The 17,273-nt window shown below is 36.9% G+C and overlaps 1 protein-coding gene across 1 annotated transcript; it reads left to right on the plus strand.

Moving 5' to 3' along the window:
- Positions 1 to 7,794: 7,794 nt before the first annotated feature.
- On the plus strand, positions 7,795 to 12,664 carry LOC141281939 (sialic acid-binding Ig-like lectin 7). The gene is made up of 5 exons (XM_073814042.1): positions 7,795 to 7,867; positions 8,779 to 9,087; positions 9,337 to 9,675; positions 9,760 to 10,026; positions 12,597 to 12,664. Exons 1-5 carry the CDS (start codon positions 7,795 to 7,797, stop codon positions 12,662 to 12,664), a joined length of 1,056 nt encoding a protein of 351 aa, XP_073670143.1.
- The last annotated feature ends 4,609 nt before the right edge of the window (positions 12,665 to 17,273 follow it).

Raw genomic sequence — 17,273 nt, forward strand, 5'->3', positions numbered from 1 at the left:
ATGCAGGTTCAGTGGCAAACGGGTCGGTATGGCATACTATTCACAAGACACACGAAAGCGCGAAAAACTCAACCCGACCATACATACCAACCCGTTTGACTAAGGCTGGAGGCCCCACTGTCGTCGTTAATGCAGGTTCAGTGGCAAACGGGTCTGTATGGCATACTATTCACAAGACTTACGATAGCGCAAAAATCGCAACCCGACCATACGTGCCAACCCGTTTGACTAAGGCTGGAGGCCCCACTGTCGTCGTTAATGCAGGTTCAGTGGCAAACGGGTCTGTATGGCATACTATTCACAAGACACACGAAAGCACCAAAATCGCAACCCAACCATACGTGCCAAACCGTTTGACTAAGGCCGGAAGCCCCAATGTCGTCGTTAATGCAGGTTCAGTGGCAAACGGTGGCAAACTAATGAATGCAATTCATTTTAAGTGTTCATGCAGAAAAGGTTTTTATTTATTTATTTGGTTGGTCTGTGTTATGACCGTGAGTGCTTTGTTCCGTGAAAATAACTATTGCGAGTTAAGTACCTTTACTAGACAAATTATGCAAATGCTTTGTTGAAGATAAAAGTTTTAAGTCTAGATTTAAAATGATCGACTGTGTCTGATTCTCGGACATCGGTTGGTAAATCATTCCAGAGCTTAGGGGCTAAGTAGGAAAAGGATCTTCCACTTTTAGACACTTTTGATAGTCTAGGGATTATCAATAGACCAGAATTTTGCGACCGTAGTGTGCGTGATGGATTGTATTCTGATAGTAATTCTCTAAGATATGAGGGTGCTAAGCCATTTAAAGCTTTGTAGGTGATTAGTGATATTTTAAATTGGATGCGATATTTAACTGGTAGCCAGTGTAAAGATGCCAGAATTGGGCTTATGTGGTCATACTTCTTAGATCGAGTAAGTACCCTTGCAGAAGCGTTTTGAACTAGCTGAAGCTTATTGACCTGATTTGAATGGCATCCCCCGAGTAGCGAGTTACAATAGTCTATTCTAGAGGTCATAAAAGCATGAATAAGCTTCTCTGCGTCAGATGTAGACAGCATATGGCGTATTTTTGAGATATTTCTAAGATGGAAGATTGCTGTGCGGCAGACGTTGGCGGTATGACTATCAAAGGATAAGTTGCTGTCGAATATCACACCTAAGTTCCTAACCGTGGAAGATGGCAACACAGTACAGCCATCTATGTGCTATTTGAAATCTGACCTATTATGTTTGTAGCGATTTGGTTCAATAATAAGTATCTCTGTCTTATTGGAGTTGAGCTTAAGAAAGTTATGTGCCATCCAGTCACTAACATCGCTAATGCAGTCTTTTAGCTTAGAAAACGTGTGTGTTTCGCTGGGATGCGAGGAGATGTAAAGCTGGGTATCATCCGCATAGCAGTGAAAACTTATGTTATGTTTCTTTGTTCTACTTTGTGTAGAGATTATTGAAAACATTTATGATTTTGTCACCAATAACAAGCAACCCTTGTTATCTCATTTTGTTCCAACCGAAGTGCTTTAAAATCACACTGCTATCTTAAAATGGATATATGTTAAAAACAACACAATCAGTGTTATTTTTTGGATATCACACTTAAATGCATTGTCCCAAACTAGAGACATCTTTTGCATAGGTGTCATTTACACTGGGGACGCTGGGGACATGTCCCCACCACTTTTTGAAATGGCTGATTTTGTCCCCACCACTCTTGAAAGCATTTGGTTAAAATGTTCTGAAAAATCAAACAATACCTGTGCGACTTACACTGCAAAAATGACTTTCTTACTTAGTATTTTTGTTTTGTTTTCAGTAGAAATATCTAAAAATTTTCTTGATGAGCAAAATGACCTAAGAAAATAAGTCTAGTTTTTAGACAACAAACATACAATTTAAGTGAATTTGTGCTTAAAACAAGCAAAAATATCGGCCAATGAGGTGAGAAAAAAAATCTAAAAATAAGATTTATTTTTCTTAAACACTTAATTTAAGCAAAATTTTCTATATTTTTGCTTGTTTTAAGCACAAATTCACTTAAATTGTATATTTTTGTCTAAAAACTAACTTATTTTCTTACGTCATTTTGCTCATCAAGAAAATACATCTTTATTTAAGAATTTTTAGACATTTTTACTGAAAACAAAGCAAAAATACAAAGAACATTTTTTCTTGAAAATAATTTTTGCAGTGTACGACTGGTTTTGTGGTCCAGTGTCACATATGTTGCGTTGTGTGCTTATAGTGTGTTTTCTTTTACATAATGTAATGAATTTCATTGTAATCATTGCCTTAACGCGCTGTTTTCTACAGTATGGTGCTTTGGTACTGTTTGGCTGAGCTGGTTTTGCAGGGACTGTTACATGTGCAGTCAGGGGCGTCATGCACCAATTTTTTTTAAGGGGGCACAGTGTCAACAGCTCACAGAAATTTGTGCATACACAGACATCAAACGAAATATTATAGAGCTTTCAGTCTTTTCCATGGCACTTACATTTCTAACAATCTGAAAACCCCTGCTTTCATGCAAAAACCTCCAAAATAAAAGTGATGACTAACTTTCATATCAAATACTATTCAATCGGAATAATGACACATTTGCATCATATTCACATCTGAAACGGCATGTTTTATTAAAGTCTTAATGGCTTGTTTAATTGTGTAATTAATGCATTTTGCACAACAACTACATTATCATATAAAATTAATGTAATTTTAAATCCATAAAGTATATAAACAACGAAAATGACATAAGCTATAGCCACGTGATTGATTTTAATGTTCAATAATGATTTTAAAAAATATTTTTAGATAAAATTATTAGAGGAACGGATTTTTGCATTAAATTTTACCTCATGTGAGCATGTGAGATTCCGCGCCCGCGTGAACTTTGGCGAACTTTGGCGTTGTGCCAAGAAGATGAATCTCTGCTAATATAACGTTGAGACGGTCACATTTAAAACCATACATTTTCTACACAGAGAAGGTTAACTGCACATTAGCGTACTGGGGTTTGGAAATGTTGTGAGCGTTTCTAACACGTTTTAATTCCTCAGATAGCCAAATGCAGCAGCAAGCCAGCAACAGCAGAGAGCTCGTGAGCGCGCCCAGACACTGATGACGTCTGCGACTGCGCTCTGACTGCAGCGCCAGCTGCCGCCAGAATAAAAGTAATGTAACATGATCAAAACACGATCAAAACGGCGAAAATCTCCGAAAAGTGACAAGGATGCAGCACAGAATGTATAATATTGTGCATATTAACAGATTAAAAGTCAAATAACAGATTAATGGACGCTTATTTGATTTTGAGGTAAAATCCATTGGCTCAAAAAAACCAAGGGGGCAGGTGCCCCCTCAGTTTGAATGGGCATGACGCCTCTGTGTGCAGTCGACATTGTTAGGGTTTTATGCTGAGTATTTTTGTGCGACATTTTTGAAGCGCTGTTATTCAATATTTTTCCCGTCCTACTGTAATTTTTTTCATCTGATTTTTTGTCCCCACCACTTTTCAACACAAACTGACGCCCCTGATCTTTTGTGTTATTTCTTACTTTTATCACAACTTGTGTTGTCGCTTATTTACACAAAATCAACACAAAATTACACTTTTTGTAACAATAAGTGGGTTGACGGGTGTTAATTTAGAACCCTGATCATAGCTCCTCTGAAAGCTCTTTTTTGGCGAGGCATGGCTTACATAAGCGTGTTCTTCTTGTGCAGAGCAAACTCCAAAAGTTTGAGGGGTTTTTATCAAGTCAGTAGCTGTAGTCCACACCTCCAAACATATAATCTTAATGAGACTCCAGGTGCCAAAACATGCTTTTAATTAGCTTTATTTAGGTCATTAACTCAAGGGTTCACATACTTTTTCTATTAGGTTTTTTGGTTGTTCTCAATAAATACATGAAATATCACATTTTTTTGTGTTAATATTTTTAGACATATTATGTTTGTCAATACCCTTGACTTATTTAAATATCAGATCACTTTTTTGCACAATTTATTGAAAAAAAAACCATGAAATTCCAAAAGTTTACATACTTTTTCTTGTCACTGTGCCTAAATGGTGCATATCGTTACCTTAAAGGTACACATTGGTACCTTAGGGGTAAATACTGGTACCTGAAATATAAATATCTGTACCAAAAATGATAAATCGATGATTAAACAATTAGACTAATCTGGATGAATGTAATTTTGCTGTAATGACTGTGCCCAGTCTAATCCAGTTGTGCAGTTGTACTGTACTTTACAGTTGTAAGAAAAAGTTTTATGTGGTGTCTATAGATTATTAGCATTTGTGAGCTAGTTGTTTGCAAGTCAATTATATACCTCTTACATTTATTTGTTATTTCATTGTTATTTAAATGTATTATTTTATTTTATAGTTACATACATTAGGGTGTTTTCTTTGCAGTGCAGCAATGTTGTGATATTGTAATTTTTAACTGCTTCGTAGTTTCTTAGTTTATTCTTAAAAAAAATGCTTACAAACTCTACTTTGCTCTTTGAACAGAATGTGTGATGATGTTAATACAGGAAGTATTTGAATAGTCCATCTGATATCAGTCAGTATATCATACAGCACAGTTTTACTTTAGTCTCAAATCATCAGCAGTTGCTTCAGATACAGGATCCATGAATGTGACATTTTTACAAATCTGCTTTCAGCAAAGATTTTACACTGGTTACACCATTATCTCATTTCTGGTAAGATAATCTACAACTCTAATTTTTCTTAAAAAGAAGAAAATTTAAAAGTGCTGTTGATCTTTAACATTTTTGACCTGTTTGATGCTTGCAGAGGACTGATCTTATTTTAATGATGAGATGAAGACCAAAAAGCAAATCATTCTTTTCATTTGTTTGTTACAAGGTTTGTTTTTCTTAATTCTCCTTAAGCAAAAAAGTATGACATGTTAAGTGTTGTGTGCCAACTGTAAAAACATGGGTGTCAAGAGTGAAAGTGTGAATTCAAGTGCTAAATGTATGTTTGGTGTTTACATAAAACTGTATTGAAATTTTATTTTAACTGGAATATCAGTATGATTAAACGATATTAAAAAATATTTTTAAAAGGTTCAAATAAAAATGCTATTTTATGTGATGTAGACTTTACTTTTGCGGCTGTAATTAATGTAAAAATGATCCTGTACTGCAGTTGAATGTTATTTAACAACAAATAATATGGGGTGGTTTCCCAGACAAGGATTATCGTAAACCAGGACTAGGCCTTAGTTTAATTGGGAAACAGGCACGTGCACACATAGACATCAAAGGGGGCTTGAGCACCTGCCATTTTTATTCCTGGAAAGAAAGTGCCCTTTTTTTCTGTAGTGCTTTTAAAAATAATAATAATAATATGATCTTTATTTATATAACAACTGATGTCTGTCTGTTTTTTGTGGTTTTTACTTGTTGCTTATTTAATTTAACATGAATTTATTCAGAAATCATTTAAATGAGATTTAAACTCTTATATAAAGAAAAATAGCGCTATTTGTGGCACACAAACGGTTAACAGATGAGTCCCGCCTCCAAAATTCACATCGCTAATATGATTGGCTTTACCTTTCCTTAGTCCCGCCTCTCTAACTTACTTCGCTTTATGATTGGTTGTCAACCCTCGTGCTGCATCATTCGCGCTTAAAGCGCCAAAGCTCAGCCTGAACGAGACGCGATCATGTGCTTATGCAGGCAGCTAGCGGTAAGTTTGTGAGGAAGAAAATATTCTTATATTAACAGTTTTATGCACAAAATATGGGACACGTTGTTACACATAACGATTCAGGGACATTGTTTTCCATGGCAATCCCATATTAACCTGAAGAGTTGCAAACTTATAACAGTGTAGTGTATGTAGTTTAAACAGACTGCTCATAAAATAAGAAAGCACAAACAATAAAATAATTGCTAACTGCAGTAGTAAGCTTTTTTGTTTGCGTTTTTTGTAATGGCTGTTAAATAAGTATAATGTGTTATACTGGAGTGATGTAGTGGATTGGGAAGAAATCTGATGGTTCAGTATTTTACTTGCCCAGTCTGAAGTTTCACTGACATCACAAAAAAGTAAAATATAAAATACAAATAAAATAGGCCTAATGTATATTTGTTGTTTCTGACATGTGTAACCCTAATAAATATGAAACCTAAGATTAAAGGTGCCATAGGATGTGTTGTCATAATATGTTAAATTGTTGTTTGACAATTACATAGAAGGTATGTTGCTTTATTAAGTGCAAAAATTATCCAGAAACGTTTTTACATGTCTATTTACAACCCTAGAATTTGTCATTTTAATTAAATGGTCTATTTTTGCCCTATTTGAAAGGGTCATGAATAATAATGACTACGTTTACATGCTGTAAATATTCGGGTTATGGTCAGGTTAAGGTCGGGTTTCGGGTTTCTGAAACATTCGGAATAACCCGTTTACATGCGTGAGCAGAGAGAGTTACCCCTGTATACATGGAATTGGCAATATCCCGATGTAAACTGTGATTAAAAGGTAAATGCGGTGATTTTGCGTGGCTCACTATTGCGCAATGCGATTTTACCGCCTTCATTTACTAAAATAAAATTATTATTTAAATCCAGAACAAGCTGCACCGATGTAGAAGCAGGGTAGGCTAAGTTACATGTCTTTCCTTTTATGAGAAAAAGATTAACAAGCTATACTAGCCTTCAGCTAAATATATTTTTGAAAAAAATTTTTTATTGAAGAACGATTTTCTAACAAGAAGGTTTTTTAAGTGCATATTTACAGAGCATCGGTAAATACAGAACACAACAGTGTCTTAAAGAAATTAAAATTAGACAGTATTCATGCACCTGTAAATGTACAAAACGAATGCAATAGCTGACAGAAGGCAATGAATATTTATTTATGGCATTTTCAATAATATATTAGTAGATAAATTAACATCTATAAGTATGAAAACGAATAAATCATTATTTTGGCTAAATTAAGCTGGATGGATAATTTTTATAATTGTCATCCTTTCAGAACAAGCTTATATGCTATCTATAATAACTTACATTATATCCTGAGTGTTACTTGGGCGAAAATATGTAGAAATACACGCAAGTAAAAAAGTACAGAACAAAAATTTTTACCTCACGCGGATAGAACGAAAAGCCGTTGAGAACGTGCAAAAACAGTCGAGTCGGCAGATGATCACCAATGTTTATAATGTTTCACGCAGGTACTGTTGATGATAAACTTTCATATCTAAATGTCAGGTATAAGTATTCAGTCAGTTAATAATAAAGCCACCGGCGTTATTGCAACATCCTTATCCACGGAGCTGACGCTGTATACATGAAAAAACCTAAGGTTTTTATTTTAAGTGGTTTTAATGCTGGTAAGCAATCAGTTATATGCCGCTTTGTATTTGTGTTGATCAGTTAAATTAAAGTAATTTTAATCTTAAAAACTGCATCAAGATGCAGACGACGCTACAGTTATTCTGTCATCTTTTACTTTTTCACACATTCACTGTATTTAACGAAATATGAATAGCATAGTATTAAATTTTGAATTCAAATTCACAAAAAAAAAAACAAGTTACTCTCATAACTATTGACAATCTTTATTATGTATGCTTTGAAAAACAAGAATAGCTATATATTAATTTAACGTGAAAAACGCGGTTGTTGCAATTGTTTTCCTCCTCGCTCTAAAAGTGTGGCGCATCTCTCTCACCATGCTTACCTCTAGCCTACTCCCTGCGGGTTTTTTGGCGCATACAAGAAGTTGCTCTACTCAAAAGACCAAGATTCCTTGCGAATAGAACATGCGCAGTACACAAATCAATGTTCCTTTTGATGGGAATATCCCGATGCGCGTTTACATGACCAAAATTTCGGGTTAGAAAAGAGGTAACCCAGGGGTAATATTCGGGATTTTAAAAACAGGAATATGAGCATATTCGGGTTTTTGCCGGTGTTTACATGGACGTGCGCGACCGGGTTATTGCTAATATTCCGGATTTGAACGGGTTATTGGCTGCATGTAAACGCAGTCATTGTTGAGCTCTGCTCTGAGGCTCATGCCAGAAGCTCACATTAGTAAACAGACCTTATATTTTGAGCCCTTATCAGACAAAAATAAATTTTGAGTAACAACTAACAACTAATCAGCTAAACGCTAGCATATGATATAGCATTTATTGGCATGTAGGGCTAACTCAGCAGTCACAACTTTGTTTTTAGCATTTTAACAAATTTGTAATTAATGTGTAATTTAATGTTTTCAAAACATGCACATTGTGTAATGGCTTCCTTTGCTGCTCTATAAACCTAGACTACTAAGGAGACCATGGTGTCTGTGTGAACTGATTATTTTGTAGACATCTTTTGAAAATTAAACAATTGCGTGAGTTTGAGGAAGATAAAATTAATTAACTTTTTAAATATTTTTTTTAAAAGGAAGTCAGAATTGCGTTAATATATATACTTTTTGTTTAAAAAAAAGAAGAGAAGTGCCCTTTATTTCACTTGAGCCCCTGCCCCTCAAAATGTCTGTGCACGGCCCTGTTGGGAAATATAACTAGTTTTAATAAACATGCCTCATTTAAAACATTATGTGTGTGCATTTACAAACGGCACTGGTGTATTTAAAGATATGTCACTGCAAGTTGTTTTCAATTTGGACACTTATATTTAACTTAGTTTAGGGCTAATCTAATCCCTGTCTTTATTTATAACTCACATTGTGTGTGTCTGTGTTTATAATGAAATCCTCAATAATAAACATAATCATCATGTTTGTATTGTAGGTGTTTGGGGTCAAACATGGCCCATCAGTCTGACAGAGAAGATTGAAGCTCTGAGTGGATCTTGTGTGACCATAAACTGCACATTTACTATTGATGAAAACAAATATGCCAATGATCTCACTGACAGTGCTGCAGGAGTGTGGCTTAAAGATGGGACTGACCATCAAACAAATGCAGTGTTTTACTCCAATAAGCCGGAAGACCTATTTAAGGGGAAAATAACTGGACAAATAAAAGACAAGAACTGTACTACCATTTTTAATGACATTACTTCAAATCACAAAGGCAGATTTTACTTCAGGATTGAGGGTAATGGTGAACTGAAATGGACATATAAACAAAAACATGTTTCAATAGTAGTGATCGGTGAGTGACATGACTGAAAATTATTATTAATTACAATTTGCACACATACAGTGAAATAAAATCTGTTTTTGCCTATGAAATAAAAAATACAGAATGATTAACTCAAGTAATAAATGAAAATCTATGAACAGAGCAATAAGGTTTCTTTGTGACCTTCTGATGACACTGCAAATATATGTGTGTGCATTTCAGAGTCTCCCCCCAAACCCACAGTGCAGATGTTTAAGGATCAGATGGAGGTTGAGGTTCAGGAGGAGGTGTTAGAGGGGAGCTCTATGTGTCTGCGCTGCTTTGCTAAGACTCTCTGCTCATCTTCTCCACCAACTCTCACATGGAGCTCCACTGACAGACTCCACCTCAATGACAGCAGCAGACTACAGCTGGATCAACAGAAACAAACTGAGATCATCTCTGATCTGAACTTCACTGCTACTCACCTTCAACATGGAGTCACTTTCATCTGCACTATAACCTACCAGCTACAGCAGAGGAACACAACAGCACAGAGCAACATCACATTACGTGTTCAGTGTAAGAATAATTAACTTTGAACTTGATGATGATACTATTGTAGATTACAGATTTAGTGGTGCCCTGAATTTGTTCTCCCCTCAGATGCTCCTAAAAACACATCAGTGTCTGTGTTTCCATCTAACTCTGTACTGGAGGGCAGTTCAGTGACTTTGATCTGCAGCAGTGATGGAAATCCAGCAGTGTTCATCTACACCTGGTACAGAGAGAATGGAGGACAGCGGGTGGAGCTGCAGACTGGATATAATCTCACCTTTAATGTGACTGATCGTACACACACAGGGCACTACTACTGTCAAGCCAAAAACCAACATGGCACCCAAGACACATCAGTGTTGTTGGACATTCAGTGTGAGTATTAACTGTTTATTTTACTTCTATTTCCCAGCATGAATACATTTCAGCTGCATTTCTTGCTCGTTTACATTTGAGGTTGGGAGACATGGCAGAATAATTGTTCCATATGCTAATGTTGTGATTGGCCAAAATAAATGGACATCAAATTTGGTTAAATTAACATATAAGGTGAAGAAGGAAATATTTAATCAGTAATATTGTAAATATATCAATACACTTACCATTCGAATCTAACATAAGTCCCAATTCAGTTCAGACAATTCAAACATGCATTTGAGTCTGGGACTAGCTTTAAGCCCTGTCAAGGAAAAAGCCCCTGAAGTAAGTCTCTTTTTACAAGTTTGGTTAGACAATATTCACACATTTAACAACAATAATCTTGCATATCTATCACACATAACATTACAACCCATGTGAGAATGACTGATCTAGCTGTGCAGTGTATGACAAGTTTGGACTAAAGCAGTCATTTTAAATGCATATTATGATATTTGCTCTGTAAAATGCATGCATTGTGACATGAAGTTTTGAAGCGTTTATTTTTTTTATTTGATTTTTTTGGTGGTGCTCTTGGTGAACTAAGTTACTGTTGTATTGCTAACCTAAAGAACACAGTCGTTCTTAAGTTCACATAAAACTTAAGAAATGAAAGTAAACTAATTTTGCTTGTTGGGGTTGAGGAGAAAAAATCTTGCAAAATCTGTTGCAAAAACTTTTTCAGGAATTTCAGCTACAGTAGCTCATCTGTTGGCAGGGCCGTGCACAGACCTTTTGAGGGGCATGTGCTGAAACTGAAAAAGGGCACCCCCCTCCAAATAAATAGCACATAATAATCGTCTTAAACACTTTATATTTATTTACTATTAATGATTGAAAAATTCCCTATTAATGAATGAAAAATGACATTTTATGATAGCTTGGCATTATAAGGATATATGGCCTTCTAAGTTGGCTTTAACAATTTGCCTCCTGGGTGTTTGTCTGTATTAGGCCTATTTGTAGTCATGTGTTTGTGAACTGCCCTTGTGTACTCCCTCTTATTTAATTGTGTAATATATTAATTTTCATTTTTTTCTTCTGCTTTGCATAAATAAAGTTAAATAAAAATATGTTTGAGGTAAAAAGCTATTCTTTTTGGTTTTATGAGCTTATTTTTATTATTTGGTTAACATGTTTATGTATGTCATTGAGAAGAGGGGAAATATGAGATTTAAGATCAAAATAATATAGTAAAATACTATTCTATTAGCCATACCATTAGCATATCCAACATGTATCTGCCTACCTAGCAAAAACTGTGCTGAGGACCAGGAACGTTGGTCTCTTGAAGGTGCACTTAGGTTGGTTGTTCTCTCTCGTGAACTACACTTTCCTTAAATTAAGCCAGCAATGAAAATGTATAAAAAAAATTGTCTAGTCATTCAGGGCTAACTTTTTGGTGATTTGGAGCACTGTAGCCCCTGACAGAAAATGTTAAAAGCTCAAGCGGAAAATTTTGAGCACACCTTTAATCAGCCTGCAATTATTCACATTTCCCCAAAATAACTGCATTACTGAAAAATACTAAACAGACTTAACTTTGTGCAGTTGATTTCAGAATAAAAAGTTATGAACTAAAGAATCATTCAGCCCTCTTGGCTAATTCTAGGCATAAGATACATTTATATCCAAACACCATATTGTAATGAGTTTCTCGTCTTTTATGATATCCACAGTTTTCCTTAACTGTGCGTTTTCTAATCTGTAATGTTTTGGTGTTAATGTAGGCTAGAAGTTTTCTCTATCTCTCATCTCTGCAATGTTTAATTTTAAACCCGCGCGGGCGCATCTTCTCGCGGTTCACCCGGGCTGCGTAGACCCATCGGTAAACGATTGAGACGCGTCATGCAAATAAGCAGTAAAACTCGATCCTGCATTCCGTATTGTTGTCACGGGTGCCCTGCACTTGCGTGAACAGCAGTGAAAAAAACTCATTTTGGTCACAGTTTGGAGCCCTTGGTGCCTCCCTGATTGCCCTCTCGCCCAATCTGTCTAAACCGGCCCTGCTCAAATGTATAAAACATGCGCCGTTATAGACATACTAGTGTTTCTTTCGTAATGAGACGGCATTGTACTCAAACAAGAAGATATTTATTTACCGTTGCAAGACGTTCAGCTGCTCTGCTGTAGAACTTCAGCTCGTCGCAATCAGGGGGCGGAGTTAAGAGGTTTGACTGACAGTGAGCGGATCCAAAAAGATTTTGTTTTTTAATAACTTTTATTTGATAAATATATTTGTAAAACAGACAGACATGCGTAAAGGGTTACCAATAGCATTGATTTATTAAAGAAAATGTAAAAAAATCTAATCAAATTCTTTAGAAAAAAAGGGCACTTCGGAGTGTAAGGACAAAAAGGGCATGTGTTCTGCACAGGTTGGGCCCTATCTGTGCACGTGCCTGTCTGTTGGATTGGACCACACGGGCCAGCCTTCGCTCCCAACATGCATCAATGAGCCATGGCTGCCCATGACCCTTTCACAGATTTACTGCTTTTTCTTTCTTGTACCACTCTTGATACTGTAGGTATTGACCACTGCAGACCCAACCCACAAGAGCTGCAGTTTTGGAGATGCTCTGACCAAGTCGTCTAGCCAACACAATTTGCCCATGTCAAAGTCACTCAGATCCTTACGCTTGCCCAGTTTTCCTGCTTCTAACACATTAACTTTGGGGACAAACACTTTGGGCAAGCAGGAAAAATAGGCAAGCATAAAGGTCTAAGCGAGTGGTTTTCAAACGTTTTCAGCGTGCAGCCCTACTTGTGTACGGCGCATGCCTTCGCGGCCCACCCCCTAAGAAAATTTATGACAAAAGACTTAACATTTTAATTAAAAAACAATAAATTATACAAAGTAGTGCTTTTGTTTAGTAGCCTTATTTTTTTAGGTTTAATGATACAGAATTCATGATAAATGAATGTATTTTATAAAATGTCATAAAACTGGGGCCCCCGGCACCATCTCGCAGGCCCCCAGTTTGAGAACCACTGGTCTAAGCAACTTTGACAGGAGCCAAATTGTGATGGCTAGACGACTGGGTCAGAGCATCTCCAAAACTTCAGCTCTTATGGCATGTTCCCGCCCCGTGTGGTCCAATTCAGCAGTCAAGTGTAAATAAGGGTATTGTGTAGTTCAAAGCAGGAGAAGGCGGCACAAGGTTTATACCCAGAAAGATTATTTAATTATATAAAGAAAAAATTATGTAGACATGGCAACTACATGACTATCCAGATACATTCAAAAATGACAAGAGACAATGGAGACAAGAGGGCTTTTAAATGGGCAGGGGACCAATAGGAACATGGCACATATATACTCACCTAAAGTATTATTAGAAACACCTGTTCAATTTCTCATTAATGCAATTATCTAATCAACCAATCACATGGCAGTTGCTTCAATGCATTTAGGGGTGTGGTCCTGGTCAAGACAATCTCCTGACTCCAAACTGAATGTCAGAATGGGAAAGAAAGGTGATTTAAGCAATTTTGAGTGTGCTATAGTTGTTGGTGCCAGACGGGCCGGTCTGAGTATTTCATCTGTTGGGATTTTCACGCACAATCATTTCTAGGGTTTACAAAGAATAGTGTGAAAATGGAAAAACATCCAGTATGCGTCAGTCCTGTGGGCGAAAATGCCGACTGTGAATGGGCCGACTGATTCAAGCTGATAGAAGAGCAACTTTGACTAAAATAACCACTTGTTAAAACCAAGATATGCAGCAAAGCATTTGTGAAGCCACAACACTCACAACCTTGAGGTGGATGGCCCCCACAGTCTCAAGTTTTTAACCCAATAGAGCATCTTTGGGATGTGGTGGAACGGGAGTTTCGTGCCCTGGATGTGCATCCCACAAATCTCCAACTACAAGATGCTTTCCTATCAATATGGGCAACATTTCTAAAAAATGCTTTCAGCACCTTGTTGAATCAATGTCCCATAGAATTAAGGCAGTTTTGAAGGCGGAAGGGGGTCAAACCCAGTATTAAAATGGTGTTCCTAATAATCCTTTAGGTGAGTGTACAAGGGAACCAATGAAAATCTACAAGAGACAAACATGGCTGTAACCAGGGGTTTAATTGGGATTTGTTATGTGGGGGGGCTCTGCGGGGAGGGGTACTTCAAGGGGTAACATGTTTAATACTGATGATAGCAAGCCACTGGTGTGTTTCAATGACATTCTGGACCTCTGATAGGATTTGATAAGTTTCAGCTTTAAAGCTGTGCCAGAGGTTGACCCAAAATATTTTAAAAAGAGCTTCTGAATTTTAAATGATGCAAATCTATGAGTTTGACACCCTATATCCATTTGTTGCACATGTCATTATGCACAACTGATCAAACTTTAAAGAAAGTTAAAAGAATCAACCTCCTTGAATAATTCTAGGCATAAGATACCCCAAAAGACTCAATTAACAAGAAAAGGTACAACACACAGTACTGTATCAGCTACATGTCTTATAAATTAGCCATAGAGATTCCCTATGCTGGTGGTCAGCAGCTAAAACAATCATATAGTTAAGTTAGGTTTGATTTGTGTAATCAAAATACATTATTTTATTAAACTATACAATAGTTATATCCAGTGTTATCCTTTTTTTTTTTTTATTGAAAATTTTTTCAGTTATAACCACAGAACAGACAAACAAAAACATACAGCAGTCTCACACCTTGTAGACAATAGTGAAGAGAGAAAAAAAAAAAGAAAAAATAATAATAATAATATTTAATAATAATCAAGTGTAGAGAAATAGTTAAAGATGTACATACAATAAGGGTGTAGTGTTACAGAGATGTGTAATTGGGTGTTTTGTCTGGCTTGTAGAGCTCTATTAGTCAGTTAATTTATCCAAATGGTCAAGAAACAAACTCCAAGTGGTTGAAAATTTCTGTATAGAGTTAGTTCTCATAAATCTAAGCCTTTCCATTTGTATAACAGAGACCATGTCCGCTATCCACATCCGAAAGGAAGGAGGTAAAGATGACTTCCAGTTTTTTAACAAAAGTCTCTTGGCGACAACCATGCCCACGCTTATTGACCGTTGAAGCCTCACTGGAAGGGAGTTGGTACTTTCAGAGAATCCAAAGATGGCCAGTTTTGCATCTGGTGGGAGAGTCACTTCATAAGCCTTGGAGTACCAGTCAAATATTTTTTGTCCAAAAAGCTGACAATGAGGGGCAGAACCAGAAAGCATGGGCGGTGGTATCCTCTGCCACCTTACACTTGTCACATAACGGTGAAACAGAAGGGAAGATTTTGTGTAGCTTTGCTTTGGTGTAGTGCAGATGATGGACGACCTTGAATTGAATCAATTGGTGTCTGCTGTTAATTGAGCAGTCTTGTATTCCAGTTAGACAGTTATCCCAGGTGTCTTCAGAGAGCTCAATTCCTAAATCTTCCTCCCAAGCAGATTTAAACTTTTCTGTGGGGGCTGTTATGCAACTTTCAAACAAATTAGAAAATTTGGAGATTAAATGCTTAGAATCAGGGGGGTGTAGAAGAACATCAAAAAAAGAATGGCTTACTGGAAGTTGCTCAAAGTTGCTAATTTTGGATCTCACATAATGTCGAACTTGTAAGTAGCGAAAGAAATGGGTATGGGGCAAGTCAAACTTCTCTTTTAGTTGGACAAATGACGCAAATTTACCCTCGAAGTAGAAGTCTTGAAAAGTGGCTAAACCTTTGTCCCTCCAAACTAAATAGGTTTTGTCTGACCAAGGTGGTAAAAAGGAGTGGTTACGACAGACTGGTGTATAAACGGAGGTCTCTGGTAATAAAAGGGCTTTTCTTACTTGATTTAAAATTTTGACCCCATTTTTTAGTGTAAAGCTTAATTTATTTGCAGCTGCGGTATTGTTTAATTTGGAAAAGAGTAGTGCTGACAGAGAAGTGCCAGTAGCTAATTTAGTCTCCATTTGCACCCAGAGGGGAGTATCACTTGCCTGCCCTGCCCAGTACATCAGGGCTCTGATGTTGGCAGCCCAATAATAATTTTTGAATATTGGCATGCTTAATCCACCCAGGGATTTATTTTTTTGCAGGTGGGCTTTAGTGATCCTATGCGTTTTGTAATTCCAAATATATGAGTAAATTATAGAGTCCAGCTCTTTGAAGAAGCCATAAGTAAGAGAGATAGGGAGGTTTTGGCACAGATAAAGAAATCTGGGGAGGGAAACCATTTTTATTGAATTTATGCGCCCAATCATAGATAAAGGTAAAATTTTCCAGCACTCTATATTACCCTTAAGTTTTGAAAGAAACACCCCAAAATTCAGTTTATATAGCAGTTCAGTTTTGAGTCTTTGGGAATAATCAAGCCTAGGTAAACAAAGTGATCTCTGACTACTTTAAAGGGGATGCTCTCCAGGAAACCTGGACTATAGTTACTAGAGAGGGGCATGAAGTTGCTCTTAGTCAGATTGATTGTATAGCCTGATAATCTCCCAAAGTGCTTTATTAAGTCTAAAAAAATAGGGACTGATGTTTCAGAGTCTCGTAAATAAAGTAATACATCGTCTGCATACAAGCTAATGAGAGTTTCCACTCCTCCCACTGTAAGCCCTGTAATATTTGCATGGCGCCTTACACTCAGGGCCAGAGGCTCTATTGCTATAGCGAAAAGGGCGGGAGAAAGGGGGCAGCCTTGTTGTACAGAGCGATGCAGTGAAAATTGAGAAGACTTGTCTGCATTGGTTAAAACTGAGCATACTGGCCTGGAATATATCATCTTGACCCATGATATAAATCCCTCCCCAAACCCAAAACTTTGTAGTGATGCGAACATGTAAGGCCACTCAACCTGATCGAATGCTTTCTGGGCATCCAGCGATAGAATTGCTGCACCTTTAACTTTTGTATGATTAGCGTATATTGTATTGAGGAGACGCCGCACATTAAAGAAAGAGAGTCTGCCAGGAATGAACCCGGTCTGATCGGGATGTATGATGTTGGCTAAGTGTTCATTTAGTCGCATGGCCAAAGCTTTGGTAATTACTTTTCTGTCGAAATTCTGAAGCGCGATTGGTCTGTAGCTGGCCGGATCGGTCTTTTCTTTATTCTTCTTTAGGATAACAGATATATTGGCTTCATACAATGTATTTGGCAGGGCATTATTTTTTTTAGAGTTGGTTATCATTCTAAGGAGGAGCGGGGCAAGTATGTCACAGAATTTAAAAAAAAATTCGGAACTGAATCCGTCCG

The sequence above is a fragment of the Paramisgurnus dabryanus genome, chromosome 1 (genome assembly GCF_030506205.2).
Source record: "Paramisgurnus dabryanus chromosome 1, PD_genome_1.1, whole genome shotgun sequence".
Lineage (NCBI taxonomy): Eukaryota > Metazoa > Chordata > Actinopteri > Cypriniformes > Cobitidae > Paramisgurnus > Paramisgurnus dabryanus.